Below are 22,997 nucleotides of genomic sequence, written 5' to 3' on the forward strand. Positions count from 1 at the left end.
AGTGAAAACACTCGTTAAGACCTACTCTGATTTACTTTTACTTCCTTTGTCTCGTTTAAGATCACACCTTAAGGAGCTTGCAAAACCCAGCTCACAAAACTGGAACACTTTGAACACTCAAGTGCTGCTGTCAGCCCAGAGCACTGCTGCTGGCTCAGGCAGAGCTTTGTTAAAGTCTCTTCATTCCTCAAAGTTTCCTCCATGCTGCCTTTTTTACTGTTTCTGACCCCATTGATTAATTCCCAGGCTGAATGACTGGTGAGGGCAGGTCCAGGGCAAGGCTGACTGCGCTGGTCTCCTCTGGGGACCCACTATGGTGATGAGCCACCTCTCCTTCCCTCTCCAGTGCCACCACACAAGGGGCTTGGATACCTCTGGCCTCTCCAACAAGTCCCACAGCAGTTACAATTACTCACTTTTATAAGAATGAGCCAGTTACAAGTTGCAATACCCAAGTATTTTGCCTTCCTGATGCTGTCTAGTTTTTGAGCATCAAAGCCCTGACCCTCTTGCAAAGCAGGACTGCAGCAAGCCCAGACTGGAAAGGTTTGAAAAGCCATAACTTTTCCCTGGAGGATCAGTCCTGCAGGGATCATGGTACAAGCCCCACCTCACCTTGCACAGGCTACATGCCCACCTCTCCATTCACAGCTCACTGGAGCAGTTCATCTGTGGCTTTGGCCCAAAGTTGACATTTTTGGGCTCTGTTGCAGATGTGGGTTGCTATGGTGAAATGATCTTCCGAGCACCCTGAAAAGTTCAGAGATTTGGCTGAAAAACAACTTTTAAAAATGCTGTTACCCTTTCTGGGTTTCTCTTCCCACCCCTGGAGAACCCCAGCCCCTGCAGCAGGGCAGGGACAGGTACCTCGTGTCTGCTGCTCCGAGTCTGCAGCGTCGCAGCTGGGGCTGCCCCTGCTCCCCCTGCACCTCCAAGGTCTGGCTGGGGACAGGCACCCTGGCTGCAGCTTCCTTACTTCCTTCTTTCCTTCCTTCCCAGGAGGAATGAGAGGCAGGCACATCTGCAAAGGGCAGGAGAGCTTTTTTTTCTTTTGCTAGTGAGCACCCACACAATGTTTATTTGCAAGTGAGTCAACTGGACTCAGATGGTTTTGTGGCTGCTGCACAATTCACCTCTCTCTTATTTCAGGGATTTTCATTACCTTTGGGGCAATTTTGACAAGAATTCAATTTTCCTTGCCCACGCACACATCCTTCTGTTTCCTCACTGAACACCTCAATTAGCAGCCAGAAAAGTCCACAGCATCTTTTCTCTCTTGGATTCAGCCTCCCCATCAGCATTTAGCACCATTTCCCAGTGCAATTACACACCCCAAACTGCTGCCAGGTCTGGCCTGAAAGATCAAAACTCTTCACACCTTATCCATGTGCTTCTCATCCCCAGAGATTGTGTCTCTCCCATCCTGGGGAGCAGAAACCACTGCCTCAAGGGAGCAGGGACAGAGCTGGGCACAGAACCCACATCCCTGTGACAGTGGCAGAAGAAAAGTAAGTGGTGAAAGAAACTTAAAGCTTTATCTCATTCTCAGTATTTACCACATCTAGAGGAGCATCCAGAAGTATTCCAGCCACCTTTGCAAATCAACAAGCTCTCTGTTTTCCTGCTTTTAATTTCTGCTGAGATGCAGAGAACTGCCCCATTCTCCATCAGTCCAGCTGGTGCCACAAAGTGGAAGATGTCTTCAAGCCTGAAGGCAAAGCAGGCTGCGGGGTGGTCTGCAGCTCTGTCCCATTCCTGCTCTTTCCTCCAGGCCACCATCACAGGCCACCAGGACATGTGCTCTGACCCAGTGCAGCACCCACCAGACCTTTTTCCCTTAAACTCACAGCATGCATCAGCCTACTTCGATTTTAAAAGGAGACTCCAAGAACTGTGTCTGCAAGACAGGCCATGAGACAAGTGTAAGGATGACACCATAAGGAAGTCCTGGCACCACCACCACGTGGGTCCAGAGGTGGGCATGTGGCTGCTCATCTCAGCCCTGTGCACTGAAGGGTGGGAGTGAAAAGCAGAAGTGGAGCCTGGGAAGGCTCCCAACATGGGGTTTGTTTGTTTTTCCTTTTTCCCCTCATTTAAGCTCCAGACCGGAGACAGGCTACAAAGCAGGAGTCCCTGGGCACCGTGCCAGTTTGTGCAGAGGTGGCAGCAGCAGCAGGTGGTGGCAGCAACCCTCGCTTTCACTGCAGAACCCACCTGCATGTCCCAGTGCCCTTGGTGTCAGGGGCAGAAGAGGAAAGGGGAAGGTCATGGCCAGGTCAGAGGAGCACCAGCCCCCTCACCACTGCAGCCAGAGCTGCTGCTTGTGTGCAGCTTTCAAAGTGCTGCTCTGCACCAAGGAACAAACTAAGGGGGTCATTAGTGTCCCACCTGCAAACTGGAGCAGGACTTCGCTGCAGCTGGAGAAGCAGCAAGCAGAGGGATGCTGCAAAGTGGCTGCTCAGCCCTGGCTCAGGCACAGAGGCTGCTCAGCACCATCTTTTTTTAAAAAAAAAATTTCTTTCCTTTTTCTCAGCATTTGGTGCAATGGGCTGAAGGGGTCCTAGCTCTGGAGGAGCCACCTCCAACCCCTCTTAGCTGGGGTTGTACCAGAGGTAGAAAAATCCCCAGAATGCGGCTTAACCGCCGCAGAGGTGAAGGCAGAGGAGAGGCAGCTCCTGAACCCTTCCCTGCTCAAACGCCCATTCCACTTCCCCGTCTCTGACCGCTGACACAGCAGCTTCACCCTGAAGAGCTGTTAAGAGGAAACCTGAGAGGTGGATGCTGAGGGGAAGGCAGGAGAGCAGCACACGCCAGGCTGGTTTCCCTCTCTCGCACGCTCAGAGCTCCCCCTCGTGTTGTGCCGGAGCCCCGGCGGGGTCCGTCCTGCTCGCGACCCCAGGCAGCGGCCCCTTCTCATCCGCTCCCTTCTCTCCATCGCTTTACCGAGCAGGAAAACACAATTCTCACACCTGGGTTTGTCACCTCAAAATCGCTTTTTAGATAGTGAACTACAGTCGTGCAGAATTACCACCAGCCCCAAACGCCACACCACGAATTGGGAGTGTGGTCCAAAGCCAAGACCCCCTCAAAGCTTCTTTAACAGTAGGTTTTGGGGTACTTGTGCCTCAGAGAGCATCACTATCCTAAATAACATTTACAGACTACTGCTCAAACAGCTTTCACACAGAGTGCAGGATGAGAAAAAAAGGGGGAGGGGGGCAAAAATAACCCCTCACTTTGGTTTGCTATTCCATTGTAGAGAACCAGAAAGCATCACAATCTCTTTCAATAACATTGAGATTTAATTTCCAGTAAACACGTATTTTCCAGTAAGGAGGATTCACATTGAAACATTTTTACTATCTGTACCAGACTGATACAACTGAGAAAACGTTTTAAAAGTTGCTACAGAAACAGTGAGTGCTTCTCCTGTTATCAACATGTTCTTAACAGAAGGGTCTTGATATTTACAATGTCTTAAAACTTCAGTCTCCAAATATAAATTGTAACAACTTAACCCAGTTCACTAGTCTATTTGCACTTCTCTCTCCATACATTATCTCAAGAATTAAATTACTTACCTACAGACCTGAGGGGCTGTTAGGGGTGCCAGAAGAGCTTAAACATTTCCAGAGTGAAGATTTATGACTCTTCTCCCTATTTAACATGTACACACACTGACTTAGCACAGTGCAGTGATGTGACGTGCATGTGAATGGACACATCCCAAGGATAAACACTGTTGAGGAGAGGGACATGTCTCAGTACATCTGCTCTGGAGAGGCAAAAATCTTGTGACAAAACCCCAGTAAATGAGTACAAACCATTTTATTTATTTATTTTTAAGCACCAGGATAAAATTTCAAGTTGGTACAACACTGGTCACAGGACGGTTTTCAGGATGATTCCTAGTTTTGCATGTGCAAATATAAAGTATTTTCATCCCAGAGGTGTTCAAAAGCAACAGCTTTGGGTGGACACTTCAGTAGTGTTGGGGGGAAGAGTAACAGGTGCTTGCACAGCCACACAGGGGAGGCAGGGGACGGGGGGCATGGTGCCCCCAACACACCAGGGGACAATGTTTTCATCCTACAAGGAGGAGACCACCCCCATCCTTTATAACAAAGGTTAACCAAATATTTTCAGTGGCATGGCCACTTGTTACATTCTAATGAAGATAAATTAATGGGATTCATGTGGTTAGAAAGTGGCAGATGAGCTACGAAAAAATTAACACCTGGTTCTAGCTGAGTGTCCTGTTTCTGGAGTAGAAATAAATTGTCACCAAGTTCTCATTCTTCTGCCTTATAAACACACCACTTCCTTTGCTGTGTGGTCAAGTAGCCAACATGTACATGAGCTTAGATGAATCTTGGGTAAGGTGTTAAGAAAGCTTGAAAAAAATACATTCCAGTGCCAATGCCCATTTCATCTGAGCTGCAATTAAGCAGATCCCCTCCAGATTCTCATCCTATGGATCAGCAGGGTTGTGGGCCATGTCAGAGGTGAAGACACCATGTCATCATTTGGGAGCCAGGCTGGGAACAGAGTTTTTCTTCAGTGGTTGTTTAGGCCCAGTATGAGATAGCAGGATGACACCAGTTGTGGGCTGACTCAAATATATTACTACCTGTATTTATGGTGGCAGTATTTGGCTGCTACTGTAAAATACTCAATTATTACACCTCCTGGTAGCATCAAAAACCTTTGAACTTCACAAGAGACTACAAAGAACACACCAATCCAATGCATGTTTCATATACATATTTATATATATTTCATGTACAAAGTTACATTCTGAACCCCATGGATTCAATAATAGAAATAAATACTGAAATAACTACACTGCTATATGAGCTTTTCCGCTCACAGAAAAGAAGCCTCAGGTTTGAACAGACAGCAAGTTTAATGCTGTAGTATCCATCTTGGATTACAGAGGCAAGTAAAATTCAGCTTAAAGTGTCCAACAGACAAAACTTTCAAAAATTACAGACCATAAAATGTTTAAAATATATGTTTAAAAGATTGAGAAATGTGCATCAACAAAATTAATAAAGGAAACTTAATCTTGTTAGAGGGCGGGAGAGACATTTAGTGTATAGAAAAATGCTTTGAGGTGCAACATAGGTTGTTACAATATGGCATAACCCTGTTAGAAAAAACATGGAATTTCCCTAAAGAACCGTTACTGGAGTTGACTGTGTCTCCTTTTACAGAGCAGGGCCTTCACAAGACCCTGTCTCCACAGGGTCACTTACAAGAGTGCTAAGTCAGGTTTAATCCTTTGGTAACTTTTATAATACTCACATGGAAATAAATATTCAGTTACACAGCATTTTAAAAGACACACGTTCTTTAGAACAGTTAGTATAATAAAACAGATTTAACATTTGTTTGTTGCTAAGGCAGCCTATGATAAAGTGTCTATGCTCTGCCAGCTCTATCTGATCCAGGAAGACCTCGACAAGAAATGGACAATGCAGCAGCTTACACAACGCGTTTCACCTTCACCATGCAAAAACCCTTACCCAGGCAAGTAATGTGCTGCATATTTTGTGCTCGAAATGTTTCCAAACTATTAACAAGCTGTAGCTATCAAGAGGTTAGCTCCTATTTATATGATGCTTTAATCACATGACTGTGTGCATAAACACATCCTTGAGGCGGGTTTGGAGGGGTGTATTGTCACCTCAGGGCCTGGGGTTTTACCTGCTTTATTCACCATCCAGAGAAACCTGCAGTAGAGTTTATAAATCCCAGTGCACTGTGGTGACAATAGCGACCATTTCATCTACTGTACTTTGGGACAGGGGATAAAGTTTTAAAACGAGAAATACAGAGAAGTGCACATGCCTTTTATCTACACCCACAGTGGCACATAGTCAACCTATTGTTTTCTTGAAAACTCTTCCACTTTTGGACAGAAACTATCATTCTCTAAAAAATTTGCAAAAGTTGGCCCACTGAGGTGACAGAAATGGCACGATGGACCAGATACACTTGGCAAAAGACCAGGTACACACTTGCCAGATTGAACTGCTCTATTTGGTAGCAGTAAAGCCACCCAGAGAAAAACAGTTCTTCACTAATTACAAGTAAAATGCTACACAAGAACCAAGGAACAGAATTGTGCGTGTTTTTTTTTTCTGAGAACATGAGAATGTGACAATCGAACAGTGAGTAAAAGATTTGGAGAGTTGTGTTTTCCAAAGAGAAAAACAAGTAGATTTAAGGAAATGGCAGGAGAAGCAAAGAAACTGCACCACTCACAGTGAAGATTCTGCACAACAGTAAAAGTTTAGACAGCATTTTTCTTAGACATCCAATCTGATAAGTTAATTCAGATGTGCTTCAGGTTCAGCAAACATGTCTATGTAAGTTTTAAATAGATCTAAGAGTGTTTAGTCTGTTTACTGTATTTATGTAATTTTTAAAAAGCTCCCAGACTTGATATTTAAGCCAAAGTACTTTTAAGTGTGACATTCGAGATGAATTTGGAAAGCAAATTATGAACAACATGCTCTCATCACTTTTGGCATTCTGAAGAGAAAAATACTACCAAGATATTAGACATCTTTAATAAGGAACTTTACTACATAGTTCATGTCCTAAATACATATTTACGAGAGGAACAGCTGTGTACAAAATATGTCGCTTAAAAAGTATTTATACATAGAAATCTAACCAATAGACCTGAATGGAGTTTTTCTGGTTTATCAGCTATGATATGCATTTGAAAAAGCTGCCTAAATATATATTTACACAATAGACCTCAGCTAAATGTGTTCATTTAAAAAAATTAAGAAAATATATAAACACATGTTTGCCTGATAGACCAGAACTGCTCCTATTGCATAAAAATGTTTAGGCAGTTTTAAAAAAGTGTTTCTATATTTACTCCTCTGAAACTGTTCAGTTCTCTCACATAACCAAGTTACTAAATTTCTCTGCTAATCTGAACAGAACAGTCCCAGCCTTTTGGGGGGCAAATGCTGGATGTTTATTAAAACCCCTTCAAAACTTTTACTTTCCAGAGACTAAATGAAAGAACACATCTGGGTTTTAAAAATATTCTGAAGTACAGAAATCAGAAAGCAATGAACTTAGGTCTGATGCTCATGTAGGAAATTCAATGTAAAAGGGAGACAGTCTTCAACTCACACTTATGGTTAAAAAAATAGATGGTGAGCAGACAGAATGTCAGCCTAATATTAGAGTCTCCTGACTTTCAGTAATTTACTCAATCTTAGTGTTACCTGCTAACATTGTTGCTAAACTTTTTCTTTTTTTTCCTCTTTTTTTTACTAAATTGGGGTATGCAACTACAAAAAAATACACTTTGTAACTAATTATCTGGCACTAAAGTTCCTTTACAATCTCACTTGGGCAGAATGTGTTTTTCCTGTACACTCTCAGTCTTTTCTCATGCTCTAATTGAGGTCTCTAACCTTCACACAAGTAGTGCCTCATGAGTTTGACCAGCTAGGCAGAGAAGATCATTCTAGTGCTTAGGACAGAAGGAGTTAAGACACGAAAAGAACAAAACATATCCCCTGTTCAATAATCTTACAGTTATTTTCAAATTCAAATCATCCTAAAAATACCCTTTGGAAACCGAGTTGTTCCATGTCAGGGGAATGGGAAAACACTATGCTCAAATTTGCTGGTTTTGAGGGCAGCAGTTGTCAAACTTTAAGGTTTAATAGTGAAAACATGTGATTTTATTTAAATATCATCATCTTAATTCCTATACAATACTCTTTCCCCCCCCAGAAATTAAACCATTTACATTATGTAAGCAAGATATACCAGGTTTGAAAACAAAAGCTGAAATGTACAGTTTGTTTTAGCCCTCACTGAATTTTTGGATGAGTCTTAATAATCCATCTTATAATTTGTCCATTTTTTAATACCCCGGGAATAACTTTGCTGTTTTACTCAATGCACTAAACAGTGACATGAAGTTCAGCTGCAATAAAGCTGAACTCAAGTGAGACTACCAAAGAAGTGAACTACATTAGATTGCTGTGGTACAGTAAAATTAATGTCTCAGCTGCTTACTATTGTGTGCAGACCAGTTTGAAGATCTGATTTCATTTATACTGTTCCATGTAAAACAGCACAAGCTAATTCCTGTATAGTTCAAGGTATGACAGATCTGCAATATAAAGTTAAACAGCAAAGAAATGCTTCAACATCATGTAGTGAAACAGGTTTCACAAAATAAAATAACATGCAGAAGCTTTTTTTTTTTTGCCTTTTTTTTTTCTTTAAGGTCTCCAGCTGCATCCTACAGGCTCACTCACTGCCACACATTACTTGCCACACTATCAAGTGACTCCTCTCAGCTTTGGCTACAGAAGGTTCAAGTTGTAGAGCTTCTCCAAGGAGCTCAGATTCTCCACCTTCATCACCTGAAAAACAACAGCTTTGATTCAGGCAGGCAGTAAAAACCAGTATTAACACCAAATGCAGCAAGATGAGTGAAATCTAGTATTTTTACAAGAAAAACACTACAAATTATAGTAGTTGCCATACATTCGTATAAAACTATATGCAATATTGTGAATATATGCATTACAAACTGAAAGACTCTTGCATAATTATTTCAGGGTCCAGTATTCTGGTGCTCATATTCTTCAGTTCTAGCCACCCAAATTAACTGTACTTTCAGTCTCCATATTTTACACATTTCATTACTTGTAGTTCTTTATGGCAGAAAAGCAACAACCTAATCTGCAAACTTGCAATCCCTCCCAGGCAGAATGGAAATGGTTAAGCTATGAGAAGCTGTGCTGCCATAAACACATAAACCAGATGAAGTGCTCTGGAAAGAAGAGCAGTCACTGAGAACAAGTGAGACAATGTATGTATATAATGTGAGACAATCCATGTATATAATGCACCTTTCCCCTTCTTTCCCCCTGTTCCAGCCATCCTAGCTTATCACAACTCTGCACAGTGGCACAAGCCTTTAAGCCTATTGTCTGTTACTGCTCTTCAAAAGAGCTAAGCAGTTTTTCAACTGTGTCTGAACTCCTGGTGACACAAGCTGACATGGATCAAAGGTGGCAGACTAACCACTGGACAGCACTGCATGTAGGCAGTAATAAACAGAACTGCAGAGGCAGGCTTGTGGGACAGAAGAACAGCAGGTTAAGCAGATTAAATGGGAGCTGACCTACAACTTCAGAAAGGTTCCAAGTCACAGTTTGGCTGGATTCTGGTTAGACTGCTAAGCAGAAGGTCTGAGGAATTAAACACACAAAACCTGAACTTGCTCTCAAGCCAGTTTGCTGCCCTGATGTGGTCAGAGCTGAGCTCATGCAGCTACAGGACTGGCACTGAAGTTCATGGCTTTGCATCACGCCATGGGAACAGCAAAACACACATTTAGTATGTGGCAATACCAGCTTGCTTGGAACAAGCAGATTTTTTAATACTCACTGCAGTGTGGCACAGAACTGCCTCAAGCCCTGCCTCCTGCACAGCTCCACTGGCATGACCAGCAGGAACTGGTTTGTCATTGACTAATGGGATGACAGAATTTGGGCCGGCCTTCTCAGGTTTTTCATTGTAGTGGCTTTTGTGGGTTTGCTGGTTTTTTGTTGTTGTTTGTTTTTGAAAAACACTAGAAAAAGATTTAGGCAAAAGGTCAAAACCAGGCCTAAGAGTTATGACCCCCTTTAATGCTCTTTTTGTCAGGGTCCCCAGCTGCAGATTCTAAGCATAGAACCACAGAAGCTTCAATTAAAGAAAAAAGTTTACACAAGACATCTTTTGTGGCCTAGATCATGCAGCAGTGGTATCCAAGAAAAGCAGTGATTAAAATAAGAAGGGCATGCAAAGATAACAGTGAGCTGCTTTTTCCCTTTTCAGTCAAAAACGAGTAAATTTTGGTTTGAGTGTTCCTCACATAACACATGACTTTTTTATAGTTAGCCTGCATATGTAAGTAACTAATGACATGTTTTCCAGCAGTTTGAAATAAAAGACTAATCTGTCAAAGTAAGACAAAGCATGAACAGCAAGGTGGTACATGGCTCCAAAGCAGTATTTCAGTATTTAGAAGTGACAACTGATTTTAAGCTTGGTTTTCTTACCCATTCTGAAGTCAATATATCCTTCTCCACCACTTATCACCAACATGGATTTTAAGGGAGACTGGTTGAAGGACTCTTGGGCTGGTTTATCAGCTGTTAGCTCTGTTCCACCACTACTCTGCGGGCAGACAACCTGACCTGGATTAAAAACAGAATACATTTTTATGTCACATCTCATAAAATAATACTACCTGTGTTTGGTCACTGGATGACATACTTAATGCCTAATGATTTAGCTTCGTTTTGGAGTCCAGTATCCAGGAAGGGACAGAAAGCTTTGCTCTAATTTAATCTCTCTGAAGAGATAAAGTATCTGTTCAGGTCAGATCCATGGAAATCAGAGAATCAACTGCCTCTTGGTAAGCTTCACAACACAGGCGTGCAGATTTAGGGAATGGCACTGAAACATTGAAAGACTTTCAGACACACAACTGAAATGACTCAGCTCATGTCAGTCCATTAAACAAACTCCTGTCATTCACTTGCAGCACACAAGTTGCACACAGACAGGGGTTTTCAGCCAGCACTGCAGCTTCCAGAAAACTCTTAGCTTTTTCATCTGAAGAGTCTTTCCTTTGGGAGCTTCTCCCTTAGAAGCTCAACCTTCTTGCAGGATGTCAGGCCCTTAAGTCAAACCTTCCATCAATTAGCAGTTGACTGCCCTCTTAATAGGCAAGTACTGTCTTATCACAGTACTTTCTTCCCAGATCACAGAATGTCAGGGGCTGGAAGGGACCCTGAAAGACCATCTAGTTCCCCGCCTCAACCGAGCAGGATCCCCAAGAGTAGGTCACATAGGAACACTTCCAGGTGGGTTTTGAGTGTCCCCAGAGAAGGAGACTTCACAAACTCTCTGGGCAGCCTGTTCCAGTGATCTGTCACCCACACAGTGAAAAAGGTTTTCCTCATGTTTACACAGAAAAGTTGGAAGCAAAGAACTTCGTTCTTTGTGACCAAACCCTTTTCCTCCCGTTAAACAATACTGCACTTAGGAATCAGACAAGTATTGTAAATAAAACACAAGAAATTATTTCTGAGTAGATGATTTCATACACTTGCTATCTTTGCCTGAACACTATGATTAACGAAGCAAATGAAGGTGGAAAAGAAACTTCATCTGATGAAGAAAACCTCACCAGGTACTGCAACAAAGAATTTGACAGCATCACGGTGCCCATGGAAGCAGAGCTGTGCATGTGCCATTGAACAGTAGGGTATGAATGTTCCAGGAGTCACTTTGTCACTGTTTTCATCACCATATACACGTATTACACTTCCCGGACGGTTTCCAGAGCCTGCTGCTGCTTTGTTAGCTGTAAAAGAAGAGAAGCGTTTTCTACTTGAAAATATCAAGTACAGAAATGGTTATTTGTTAAGAAACCTTATGGTACCATCTAAAAGCTAAAGCCAACTTAGATAAAAATGAAACAGGAGGGCAGCAATGCCAATTCAAGACAGAGCTGGAAAGAAAAAAGATCGCATGCTTCGTTATTTTAAGTACATCAGAAAATGGAGCAGGACTCCTATTAGTCTAGCATAAACACCAGATTTTTATGTCCTACTTTTGGAAAAAAATTGTGAAAGGACTGTATCTTTCATAGAAAATAAGTACCTCTATGTGTTTCAGTATGAGCAAATTCAATGTACTTAAACATGTAATTAAAAGACAGTTTCATTCCAACTAATCACAGGGTGTCCCCTTGCCAGCAAAAATTCTCTAAAAATAGCCACCTGTGGGCATGAAGGAGCTACCCTATTGTAATTCTACATCTAGTTTTTACTGAGAAGTTTTTAAATCCATTAAAACAGAGAAATGCTCATGCTAGACATACAAGCCATCTCCATTTCAAAGACTGTCAAAAGTAGTGAAAGAAACAGTGATTTGTAACAAGACAGTAAATGATGTGGATTAATGACAAAGTTATAAGATATGGTGTCACATTGGCTGGAAGAAAAACAAAGTCTGTATGAAAGTTCAGCTGCAACACAGGATGATACACTAAACTGCTGAGCAGATTGGTGGCCATGTTTAGCAAACATAAAACTGCTGCGATGCAGTAACTGCAAGTGGAAAAACATGTAGGAACATACAAAGGGTAAATCTATAAGGAGTGGGAAACAGCCTCAAAGTGGCTATTAGAAGCCTGAAAATAGATTTTTGTTCAGGATCTGCACTTACCCCTCAGCCCCAGTAAACGTCCCTGGTGGAGGATTACAGCTAAAGTGAGAAAGGAGGAAAGGGGAAGTGGATAGGTATGACAGTAGAGGAGAAGGATTAATGAGAACCCACCACTCTTCTCTTTTGGTTTTTGATAAGGTAGAGCTTAAAATTTTAGCTCCTAAAAACAGTAAATATATGATTACAGGAGATTATTTAAAAAGTCACAAAGAATAGCAGCTTATTATAAAAGTTCCAGTACAAAATGGACAGGGAAAGCACTGCCACTTTCATGTGCTTTATAGCTATAAAGTTTATTATTGAGTTGCAACGTTTCCCCTCTCTCTCTTTCATTGGCAGGAGGCTACCAAAACAACAGAGAACAACTCATATTTTCAGGTGCCCTTTGGAAACATCATCTGCAGATCAGGAAGGTGTCTTGCTATTGAGACCCAGGGATTTGAGATATATACCTGCTTATGCAAGGATGTGGCTGTTTTTGAAAACCATGACTATTTGTAACAAGGGTCCTCCAACCTGCTCTTGGGCCACCGACAAACAGCTGTCCCCAATTCACAAACAACTAACAAAACTGAAGTTAAAGTGAATAGCTTTAATAGGAATTGGTTTCATGTTCACTACTGTTTTAAAGGAAATTCCTTCGGAAACATTAAATTAAGCTTGACGCAAATTAAGAGCTCTAGTTTTTGAAAGCATGACTCAAACTATTTCAAACTCATGACAGGAAGTTTGTCCTTCCTAGGACACTCATGCAATGCAAAAAAAAAGGCATTTACTGAATGGATGGACAATGTAATGGAACAGTATGAGAAAGTCCACATGTATGTGCTGTTCAACAAAGCAGGTACAACATGAAGAGGTTTTACTATTAAATTTCACCTGTCAGACTGTGCTATTTGCTATGTAACAGTACAATCAGGGCTATCAAAGTGCTGTATTTTATTTTCTGAAACTTCTGTCCAAGTGTTTTAACATTAGACTTAGGCACAAGTGTTGGGTTTTTTTTGTTGTTGTTTTAACTGCAATCAGTTTACACACAGATTCTTCCCAAGCTTTACATGTTTGGTTTGCCCTCAACTGATCCTTTCTACCAAACTTAAACTGCCCATGTCTGAATGCTTCCCCTCCCACTCCCAAATAATTCCAGGCTATGACAAGAGTTTGGGATCTGTTATTAAGCAGACACCTGGATTTGCATTACTGGAATTTCACCTAGAAGTTAGTGCTCTATTTGTAAAATGTGTTTGCAAATGTTGTAACTTTGAACACATCCCTTAAAGCAGCCAGAACTACTGTTGTCCCAGTCCTTTATACCAGATTTGTGATGACTTCTCAAGAACTAAAGCTGATTGAATTGTACTTCCAACAATACCAACTTGCTCAAATTAAACAAAGATCTATTTTGGTGATCATATGGCAATAAAAAATAACATTAGAGAAAATTAGAGCCATCTCTCACAAGCAGAAACTTCTATAAATGCTGCTCATAACACTTCTAAGATTTCAGTGTCTCTCACTCAAGCCAAAGCAACTCAGCTCAAATTGAAGTACAGGAGATTTTGGAGATTTTTAGCTCAGAGCAATTTCAGCCATTTACACAGATGAGGTGCTGAGCATCAAATAGGCCCAATCTTAAAATGTGGAAGATTCAGACCTGGCAGTAAAGCTTTCTACCCATTAGCAAGCACCTGAATGATGTTTTATGTTCTCTTTTTGTGTCTACAGTATATTGCACAGTGCTATTCATTTACATTTTACTTACTTTCTGTTAATGGAATGGAGATGATGACACCATTTCCTGTTCCTACCCATAAACGATTACAAGACACCATAAGAGCTGTGATTCTCACAAATGAGAATCCCAGTTTACCAGTACCTAAAAACAAAAGATGCTTTTCAACAAAAATTATGAGCAAGAAAAATTTTAGTTCTATAACAAGATAATCTTAAATCCAACTCCCAAATCATGCGGACAGGTAATTCCCTCCCACTTCACACAGAAACAATGCAGAGGGGCACATTTAACTTGGAAAGTTAACCTAAAAGGCTGTAACACTCTTAATTAAGTTGTGGACCTATATAATGTGAACAGTGAGAAAGCACAAAAGGCATAACAGCCCCCTAAAGCTGCACAATAAAATTTGGGGGGGCTCACAGCAGCAGGGCAGCTTTTCAAACAACAAAGCAAAATGCTGAGTTTACAGATGTAAGATAATGGTTTCTCTTCCATTAAATTAATTTCTGATCCATAGCACTATGAGGGGAGCAGAAGGCAGCTGGCCAGCTGAATCCAACGGCACAGTAGTTACTTGTGAAGATTTCTCATAGCCCAATTACCTGTATTTGTCATGACATGTAGGTGGTCAAACTGCTCTATATAAACTTTAATGAAACAAATCAGAAGTCTTATTAGCTTCAGTAGCAGTAAAAATTAGCTATTTGGCATTTGTATTTTCTTGAAAAACAGGCAATTTTTCCTGACCTGTAACGGATCCTTCCCACTCTTAGATTTTTTTAAAAAGGCACCAGTATGGTAAAACAAGAAAGATTTTAGTGTTTCTCTTGATGCCTGCCCAACCCAACCACCATGTTACTCATTAGTTCTGAGTTTTTAGGGACACCTTAGACATCAGGCAGGCTCAAGGGACTGTATCAGAAGACCTATCATCCTCATCAAGTTTTACAGACTGACTCAAACTTCTACTTCCAGATTCCTGGATTTTAATTAGCCTTCCACCCACCCTTCTCCCTAGTTTGCAGTCAGAACTGCCTCATCCACAACAGGAAAAGAAAGCTTCAGACAGCAAGGTGTTTAAGAACACAACAGTTTTGCTTATCAACTTACCTAGCATTTTGCTTACATAAGGTTCAATGTCCACATCTTGCAGATGCTGATACGTGTGCGCATGATAGAGACGCAGGGTGGAGTCCAAACGTATAGACACCCATACCCCATCACCCACCCAAGCCAGCTGTCTCACTTGGCTCTCTTTTCTTGGGTGTGCATCAAATGACTTCTACAAAAGATTGGGTTTTAAATTAGAAGATGAAACACAGGACAGAGGTAAGACAGACTTCTCTGTTACTCTTACAGTGTCAATACTGCCCGTTTTCTTAAATCATCTATGACGTGGATTTGCAAGATCACAAGAAGATGTAGTTTATTTTAGTTACAATCACCTTATGGTGCTGGTGAAGTAAAAGCACTGATTCCCTTCCCTAGAGGATGATCTCAAAGCCACAGTTTCCTACTGTATCTTCATTTACATACCATATCCCAGCCCACTCTGGCTTCTGTCCCCCTTTTAACACAGAACCTTCTTAGTGTGAGGCCCTCCAGTCACAGCACATGACACATATGCCCTAAAAGTTTTCTTCCTGGTTCTGTCAAGCCTTGCCCAGGCATATAAACTCACCTGTGCAAAACAAACACTGGCAAAACAATTAATTTCACTGTTGTACGACTTTGCTCATTTCCATTTTTCCATATATATAGTCTTCACAAAAAGAGACCATTAATGAAGTGCAATCACCCTTGAAAGTTCTGGCCCATGTCTCAGGCCAATTAGCAGAATCTAGCACTGCCTAATGGCCTTCAGGAACCTTGGCCACTTCCTGTTCTTGAGATGTCATGCACATATACAACACTGCAGAAACATCAGTTTATAAAACTTGTGTAAACAAACTATTCTATAACTGGAGGGAGAGCACATTCAAGATTAACACAAATCTCTAAAGTATGCAAAGACTTAACCTTCTATAGAGAAGGTTACAGGGGGGTGGAGAACATAAGGAGACATGCATGTGGAGAACCAGCTGGGAACTACCCTCACAAGCTCTGCACAAGGATACTTTCCAGTTCCTGGTCAGCAAGAAGTGGAGAACCAAAGCTCCCCCAAAACTGGTTTCAATAAATGATAATGGTCTCATAATGGCTTAAAAATCTTCCAAAATAATGATAACATGTTCAGAAAATGTAATAGCATTTCTCAGGACAAATTTGCTTGGCTGCTTGTTTCTGTGCTGATGAACAAATAACCATTCTCTGGAGTAACTCTGGAGTTTGAGCAGTAGCATGAGATGGCATTACAACATAACATTTAATTGCTTTGAACACCATTTTAACTTGCCTCTATTTTCATAGCCTTTGGTTGAACAACATAGATTTTGTTCCTGTAGCCACACCAGACTTTGTCATGTACCACTGTCATGCATCTTATGGAATGATGCGGCCGGCCCAGGTCTAGGAGGTGATAATTTGTCAAATCCCACTGACCATCTTTAAAAACAGAAGGGAAAAAAAACCCACAAACACACAAAAGAAAGCATTTCACATTTAAATGTGAATTTAAAAAAATACTTTAAAAGTACAGGCAAATATCTTAACAGTCTAATTTTTAAAAGCACTGTAATCATCTGGGTAAGTCAATACAAAATTTTGGTTAGGATCTTCACTGAAAAAAACACAACTAACTACCAACATCCCAAGTGCTACGTTGTTTTTATTTAATAAGGTTGTACCTTGACTATGTTCAAAGCACATCAAAACATTTTTAAAAATAGCAAGTTCCCTAGTGCTAAATGCTTTACTTGGCTAGGCATCAGTATACATTGCAATAAGCAACTACCCACACAGTGCTAGGCACATGCTGCTTGACTGAACATAGAAACATTGGCCAGTGCATCAGGATTGTTAAGGTCTTAAGAGTGGCACATAAATCCACTAAAAGCATACTAAATTTAGTCATTCAGCACCAAGTTGAATTCTTTTGTTGACTGAGCTAAGCCACAGAACATCACTGACATTTACTTGAGATCCTTAAGCATGGTCAGTGTTTGAGTTTAAAACAAACAAACAAGAAAGAACACTAAAAAACTTCATGCCAGATGTGCCTTTCCCAATATTTGCACTAGTGCTGTGCAACTTCTTTAATTCTTCTAAATGCTGAGCACAGGGATTTTAAACTCCACAAGCAAAAGAAGAAACTAATAGAGTCTGTGGAAACAAGCCAACAGACAAGTTTCAGTTACTCAAAGTAAGATCTTCCCTTCCAGGTCTGGAGGCTGAAGAATGTAGCTCGTCCAGGAGTGATTCAGTCATAAACTCTGAAGGGATCCTTGCAAAATTCTCATTGGAGGACAGACAATTATTAACACTAGTAACAGAAAACATGACTACTGAGCACAATGCAAAAGCAAAAGAGATTATGATCAAAGTGTACTTTATCACCAGCTTTTCACTATTTAGCTCAGACATATTCTGTTCTCTTCTGAGTAAGAAAAAAACTGCAGGAATGCACCAGGACAGCGCAAAAAGGGTACTTGAAACTGCAACTGAAATACTAGAAAGATTGTTGAAGGCACCCTCTAACAGGCCATATTCCAAAAAGGAACATACACTTTCAAAACACTATAAATGGCACAATTATTTCCTAAATACTGCTACAACTTCACTGGTTTCAAGATCTAATAGAATGCTTACCAACTCCTCGGTGAAATATTGCTAGTGTTCCATCAGCTAGTGCAACTAATACTATTCCTTTCACATGTCTGGGAAAAGAAAGGAGGAATGAGAGTATATACCATTAGACTGCATTTCTCAAAATGCAAATTTAGAATAAGTTATAAACAGTTATATTTCAGCTTATTTTTTTATGTTTGCATTAACCCTCACGTTTTGATTTCTACAATACAGCTCAAGGGAAGGGACAGTAACAAGTCAAAATTCAGTTCAGAAAGCTTAAAATGTATCTCCAATGCCTGAGGAAAATATCAAGGATAACAGCCTAAGCTGTTTTGAGTATCCAGCTACCAAGAACACCAAATACACAGCTACAGCTCATCATTTGAGCTGTAATATTTTCCATAGATACTACTGACATACTATCAAAAGATTCCTTTTATTTTCCTTACTTTCCAAACAATTTCCACTGCCCCTCATGCATGCATTTATGGCAACTGACATTCCCAATATCTGAGGAGGAAATAGAAAACTACTTTGCAAGTAATTTTAACAGAAGTTAATTATAATTTACATGACATTCTTTCAGGACTTACACAATACTGAGAATAGAATCTTTAAGTTTAATGGCATGAACACATTTCCTCCACTGGGCCACTGACGAATGAACATACAGGCTGCAAAGACAAATCAGGATGGATTAAAAGCACTAGGAAAGGTCCAGCAGACAGGAAAAAAACCCTATAGTTGAAATCCACATGGGGAAAATGGGTTTTCGTTGTTCACTGAAAACTACATATAGACTGAAAGAACCAACTAAAGGAGCAGCAGAAAGGTTTTTCTAATGTCTAAATTTGCAGTTAAAAGGGTAATGTATTCTTCTAGAATAACAAAGTATTGGAAGTTATGGAATTATCAGACCATAACAACTTCTTTCACTAAAAAAAAAAAACAAAGCTCAAACAACTTTCACAGATAAAAACATTACCTGCCAAAATGAGCTTGCTAATCACCTACAATCCTTTCTTTGACTTTTGGAATGCCTAAATGTAGCAAAGCATAAAAAGTTTAGGCTCCCTTAAGTTTTTCTTGCTAAAGAACCAAGTTTAAAATATTGTTTTCAAATATTTTAACCAGATTGGCATTCTCTTACCATCCATTCTGTGCTCCAAGCCACATGGTTGGCAAAAGGCTACTCATTTTCTGGGCTTCTTCTCTCACTAGATCTTGCTCATTCGGCAAAACTGCAACGTCTTTATATAACTCTGACTCAGTGCTAAAAAATAATAAAACAGGTAAAACACATGGAATAAAGTGCATGGATTACTTAGCTTATAACCTATGCTTTCCTATAAAAATATATTGCAGGAGGTATGAGGTATGTACCTGGGCTGGTACACTGGAGATGCCTCTGTTGTATTCTGCACTCCCAGGGGATCTGTAAAGACGTGCTCTGTGTAGACTCCAGTTTGTGCAATATCAGCTGTGTCTTCTCCTGTCCCTGCATTGACTTCTGTTGCTTCTGTTGCCTCCTCTGCTGTTGGAATGTTCTCATCTACTGAATTACTTTCAGTTGCAGAATCTACAGAACAAAAGACCTGAAAATGTAACAACTGCAAGAAAATTTTCAGTTGTTTAAAAGGGCCAGAACTTGATACTTAAAACTTCAGTGAATAGCTGTAATAACCAGACAGTCACAATCCGGATCTTCATCTATTTAAAAAAAACTAGGTGGATCAGAAACACAGTGCAACCTACTAAAGCTTGGGTATCAACAAATGTCAAATGCACTTTAAGTACCACCACAGTGACTGATGGCACAGATTGCCCTTTAAGCCTTTAACAAAAATATCAGTGAAATTAAATCCATTAAAAAATACAGCTTTGACAACAGCATTATATGCCATAAGACAATAAACAGTATTCAAATCTAACAACCACATACCCATTAACAATCATTTCACCATACAGCTCTGAAGAAAATTTTTGTGATAGAAAATATTAAGAATGGCTGCAAAGCAGACAGCTTCACTTACATCTCCTTTAAGGCTTTACAAGATTTAAGACATAAAGGCATAAGGCATGTCTACTTATCTGTCAGCAAGATCTGCATTTCAAATAGTGAATAACTTAAAAGCTCTCATTAAACCATGGCACAAGATAGAGTTCTCTCAAAAGTATTTGAAAGAAGCAATTGTCTATATCCACTTATTATCACTTCCACAAAGCTCTCAGCTACAATTATACTCTACATCAGATTTATAGGCCATTTCCCACAGAGCACTCATTTTATGCTATCATCACTTCCAGACAAGCTATTGCATTTAATATTGCACCATTCAGTTCCCAGTTACACCTAACGGTGTTTGCTCAGCCCTGGCATGCTGGGAAGATTTTCATACCTGACTGTTTATCTGCCATTGGTGAGCCACCATTTGCATCAGGAGCTACAGGTGCTCCTGTAACACCCTCTGCAGTGCAGCCCACCACTGTGATTCCTCCGAGCAGGCTGTCGGTTTCTGCAGAGCTGTTGCTGGTCATACTTCCACACAGAGAAGACTTGTCCACTTGACTGGGATCTGCTTCTTGAGACCCTTCTTCTCCTGCAGGATAGTCTGTTTCCCTTGCTCCTGAAAGAGATTAAACTCATGTGTTTCTTGTGGAGATAAAGGTGAATCGCTCTTTATCTAATAACAAACTAAATTTCAAACCAAGTTAATTCTCCAGCAACTGAGATTCAACATGCAGTCACCCAACTAACAAGCTTATTTTAACAGCATCAGCAGACTTTAAAGATGTTATCACAAAGTGCAGAATGCAAAAGCAATACCTACACATCTGTATGTCATACACCATATTTCAATCTGCAGAGTTTTCCAACTAGTTTATTTCTATTTCAAATAAATTTCCAATTAAAATTAGTTTTCATAACAGTACATACATGCAGGGATACCTATCTACCTATTTATGAATAGTTTAACTGCAATACATCCTTTGTTCTACAGAAAAACTGTTTTATCTCATACAACCCTCTCAAATACTTTAAGGATATAAAATATTAATATTGGTTTCCTAAATTTAGCATTTTTTACTATATTTTATGCTGGTTTGATTTTACAAGTTAAAGATGTTTACAGTGGAGCAAAATCTTGGATTTCACTAGAAAGATTCTTCTTCCAAGTTTATTAAACAAAAGGACTTCACTAGAACTAGTGCTACAGACTTCTGTAAGTGTAAGCCAAGAAACAAGACATCTAAAAGCACAATCAGTTCTCCTCCAGAATCACAACATCCTCCTATTAAACTTCCCTCAGTGCACTCTCCACAAACACTCACTGTAACACTGATTCCCTCCATAGGAAGCTCCAAGACTTACTACTTATCTTCAAGAGGTTGAAGAGGTCTAAAAAGCCAACCTGTTTTTCTTTTGTGATGTTCACAGTTCCATAAAACTTTTGCACTGATGCACAATTTATAATACATCAGACAAAACAGTTGTTCCTGCTACTGACATCTCTCTACCTTTGAGTTAATTTAGGTCAAGAGCAGCTCAAGAGTGCAACAGTAGAGCAGAAATCCAACAGCTTTCTCTCCAACTAAGCACTTTTTCTTGCTGTGTTACAGTGACATTTTATCACACTAAGAAAATCTGAATAAGATAAAGCATCAGCAAAAACATCCCAAATCTTTACCTGGTACACTAGCAATACAAAGCACATGAGAATTGCAAACAATGAAGCTGTCCAGAATATTTCCTGGTTGATTAGCATCAATAATGATAACTTTTGTAGCAGAATGTGTACTAGTACAGATCCAAACTAGACTGGATAACTCTTCCTGATGCTTCAGCTCCTTCTGCTGGTCCTGGAGAATAAAGGCAGAACAGAAGTGAACAACAGGTAGGGGGACTAGAATAGAAAAATCACATCTGATCTCATATGTTCTTACGTTATCAGCTACAGAAATATAGATAAATATAGGTGAAAAGTTAAATATCTTTAATGCCATTGTAAAGTTATGTGTATTTGCTTGTTCTGTATATATTTGGAACATAAAAACCTCTTATATGTCTTGTTTGTGTAGAAAACCATAGAAAATAATTATATTGCACAATTATACAGTTAGACAAGTATAAAACCACGTAAGAATATTATTTATATGCCAGCAACCATTCTGAGTATTGCCACTAATTAATGTTATGTCCCAAAGCACTTAAAAATTAAGCTTTTGTTTTTATGCTCTTAATATGAATGCCATTAATTGTTTCTTCATGAAAACATGAAGACTAATACATCTCTAAACCATGGCACAGACACTTAACAAAACTACTTTTAAATGCAGTCAGAACACAAAGATTTCTGTCACTAAAATTTTTAAAGTGGGCAGCACTGGTATAAGCAGTGCATCATTCTGATGTAAAACTGATTTGCTCCTCAGATCTGACAACAAGCTGGCACACAGGGAAGAATCAGAGCATTTTTGGAATTGGATTTAACAACCCAAATATCTTGGGTTGATGACTATTGAAGAAAAACCTATTTGTTACCAATAAGCCCGATTACAAAACCTATTACTAATAAAGAAACACAGTAAAGATCTTTAATGATATAAACTATTCAACATGTCTTACAGGGATCTTACCTTGAGCTCTTGGTCTAGTTTATCTAAGCTACTTTGAGATCCTGTTTGCTGCTTGTGGCCATCTGTGTCCACACCAGTCACATCATTGTAGAATACACTAGCACCAACCACGGACCCACCATCTCGTGTTTTCCCTCCTGAGAGGTTTACCCCTACAGCACACCACAGCTTGAAAGAAAAAGGAATACTTCACTTAAGTGTTAAATAAAACAAAACAAAAAAGATACTCTCATTGTTAAATATGCTAAATACTAGAATTATTATAAATCTGCAGCTATTTAAGGAATTCATTAATATTAAATTATGTACATTTCCACTGAAGCTTAAATTCTGATTCACCTGTGCTTTAAAAATACACATTTTTTAGTTTAGACTCAATTATTTTCTTTATTAAATATATTCAAGGTTGTCCAATACAGGTTGTCCAGGTCTCTGTATCATCACCACCAATATCCTACCTTCATAGAGGTATCCTTCTCATCTAAAGGTCTCAGGTAAACAGGTACAGGCAAGTTCTTCATCTTATTTTCACCCTGCCCACCATTTGCCACCTAGGCAAGGAAAAAAAAAATAAACCACCAGAAAAGCTTTCCCCTTTAAAAGAGCTTTACAG

General features: G+C 39.9%; 1 protein-coding gene across 7 annotated transcripts in view; it reads right to left on the reverse strand.

Annotated features, from left to right (window-relative positions):
• Window positions 1–4,742: 4,742 nt before the first annotated feature.
• SPAG9 (sperm associated antigen 9) overlaps window positions 4,743–22,997 on the reverse strand; it is a 61,451-nt gene continuing 43,196 nt past the window's right edge. For 4 of the 7 annotated variants that reach the window (XM_051634625.1, XM_051634626.1, XM_051634629.1 and 1 more), the window contains 15 exons: window positions 22,843–22,935; window positions 22,385–22,552; window positions 21,436–21,607; window positions 20,146–20,373; window positions 19,130–19,325; window positions 18,897–19,019; window positions 18,340–18,420; window positions 17,765–17,832; window positions 16,413–16,561; window positions 15,128–15,299; window positions 14,045–14,158; window positions 12,283–12,321; window positions 11,240–11,416; window positions 10,104–10,241; window positions 4,743–8,414 (listed from right to left, as the gene is read on the reverse strand). In XM_051634625.1, coding sequence (XP_051490585.1) covers window positions 8,299–8,414; window positions 10,104–10,241; window positions 11,240–11,416; window positions 12,283–12,321; window positions 14,045–14,158; window positions 15,128–15,299; window positions 16,413–16,561; window positions 17,765–17,832; window positions 18,340–18,420; window positions 18,897–19,019; window positions 19,130–19,325; window positions 20,146–20,373; window positions 21,436–21,607; window positions 22,385–22,552; window positions 22,843–22,935 — 2,034 coding nt within the window. In that variant the 3' untranslated portion in view covers window positions 4,743–8,298. The remainder of the gene's footprint in view (window positions 8,415–10,103; window positions 10,242–11,239; window positions 11,417–12,282; window positions 12,322–14,044; window positions 14,159–15,127; window positions 15,300–16,412; window positions 16,562–17,764; window positions 17,833–18,339; window positions 18,421–18,896; window positions 19,020–19,129; window positions 19,326–20,145; window positions 20,374–21,435; window positions 21,608–22,384; window positions 22,553–22,842; window positions 22,936–22,997) is intronic. The other 3 variants (XM_051634628.1, XM_051634627.1, XM_051634631.1) reach the window with 1 other exon arrangement.

The sequence above is a fragment of the Apus apus genome, chromosome 17 (assembly GCF_020740795.1).
Source record: "Apus apus isolate bApuApu2 chromosome 17, bApuApu2.pri.cur, whole genome shotgun sequence".
Classification (NCBI taxonomy): Eukaryota; Metazoa; Chordata; class Aves; order Apodiformes; family Apodidae; genus Apus; species Apus apus.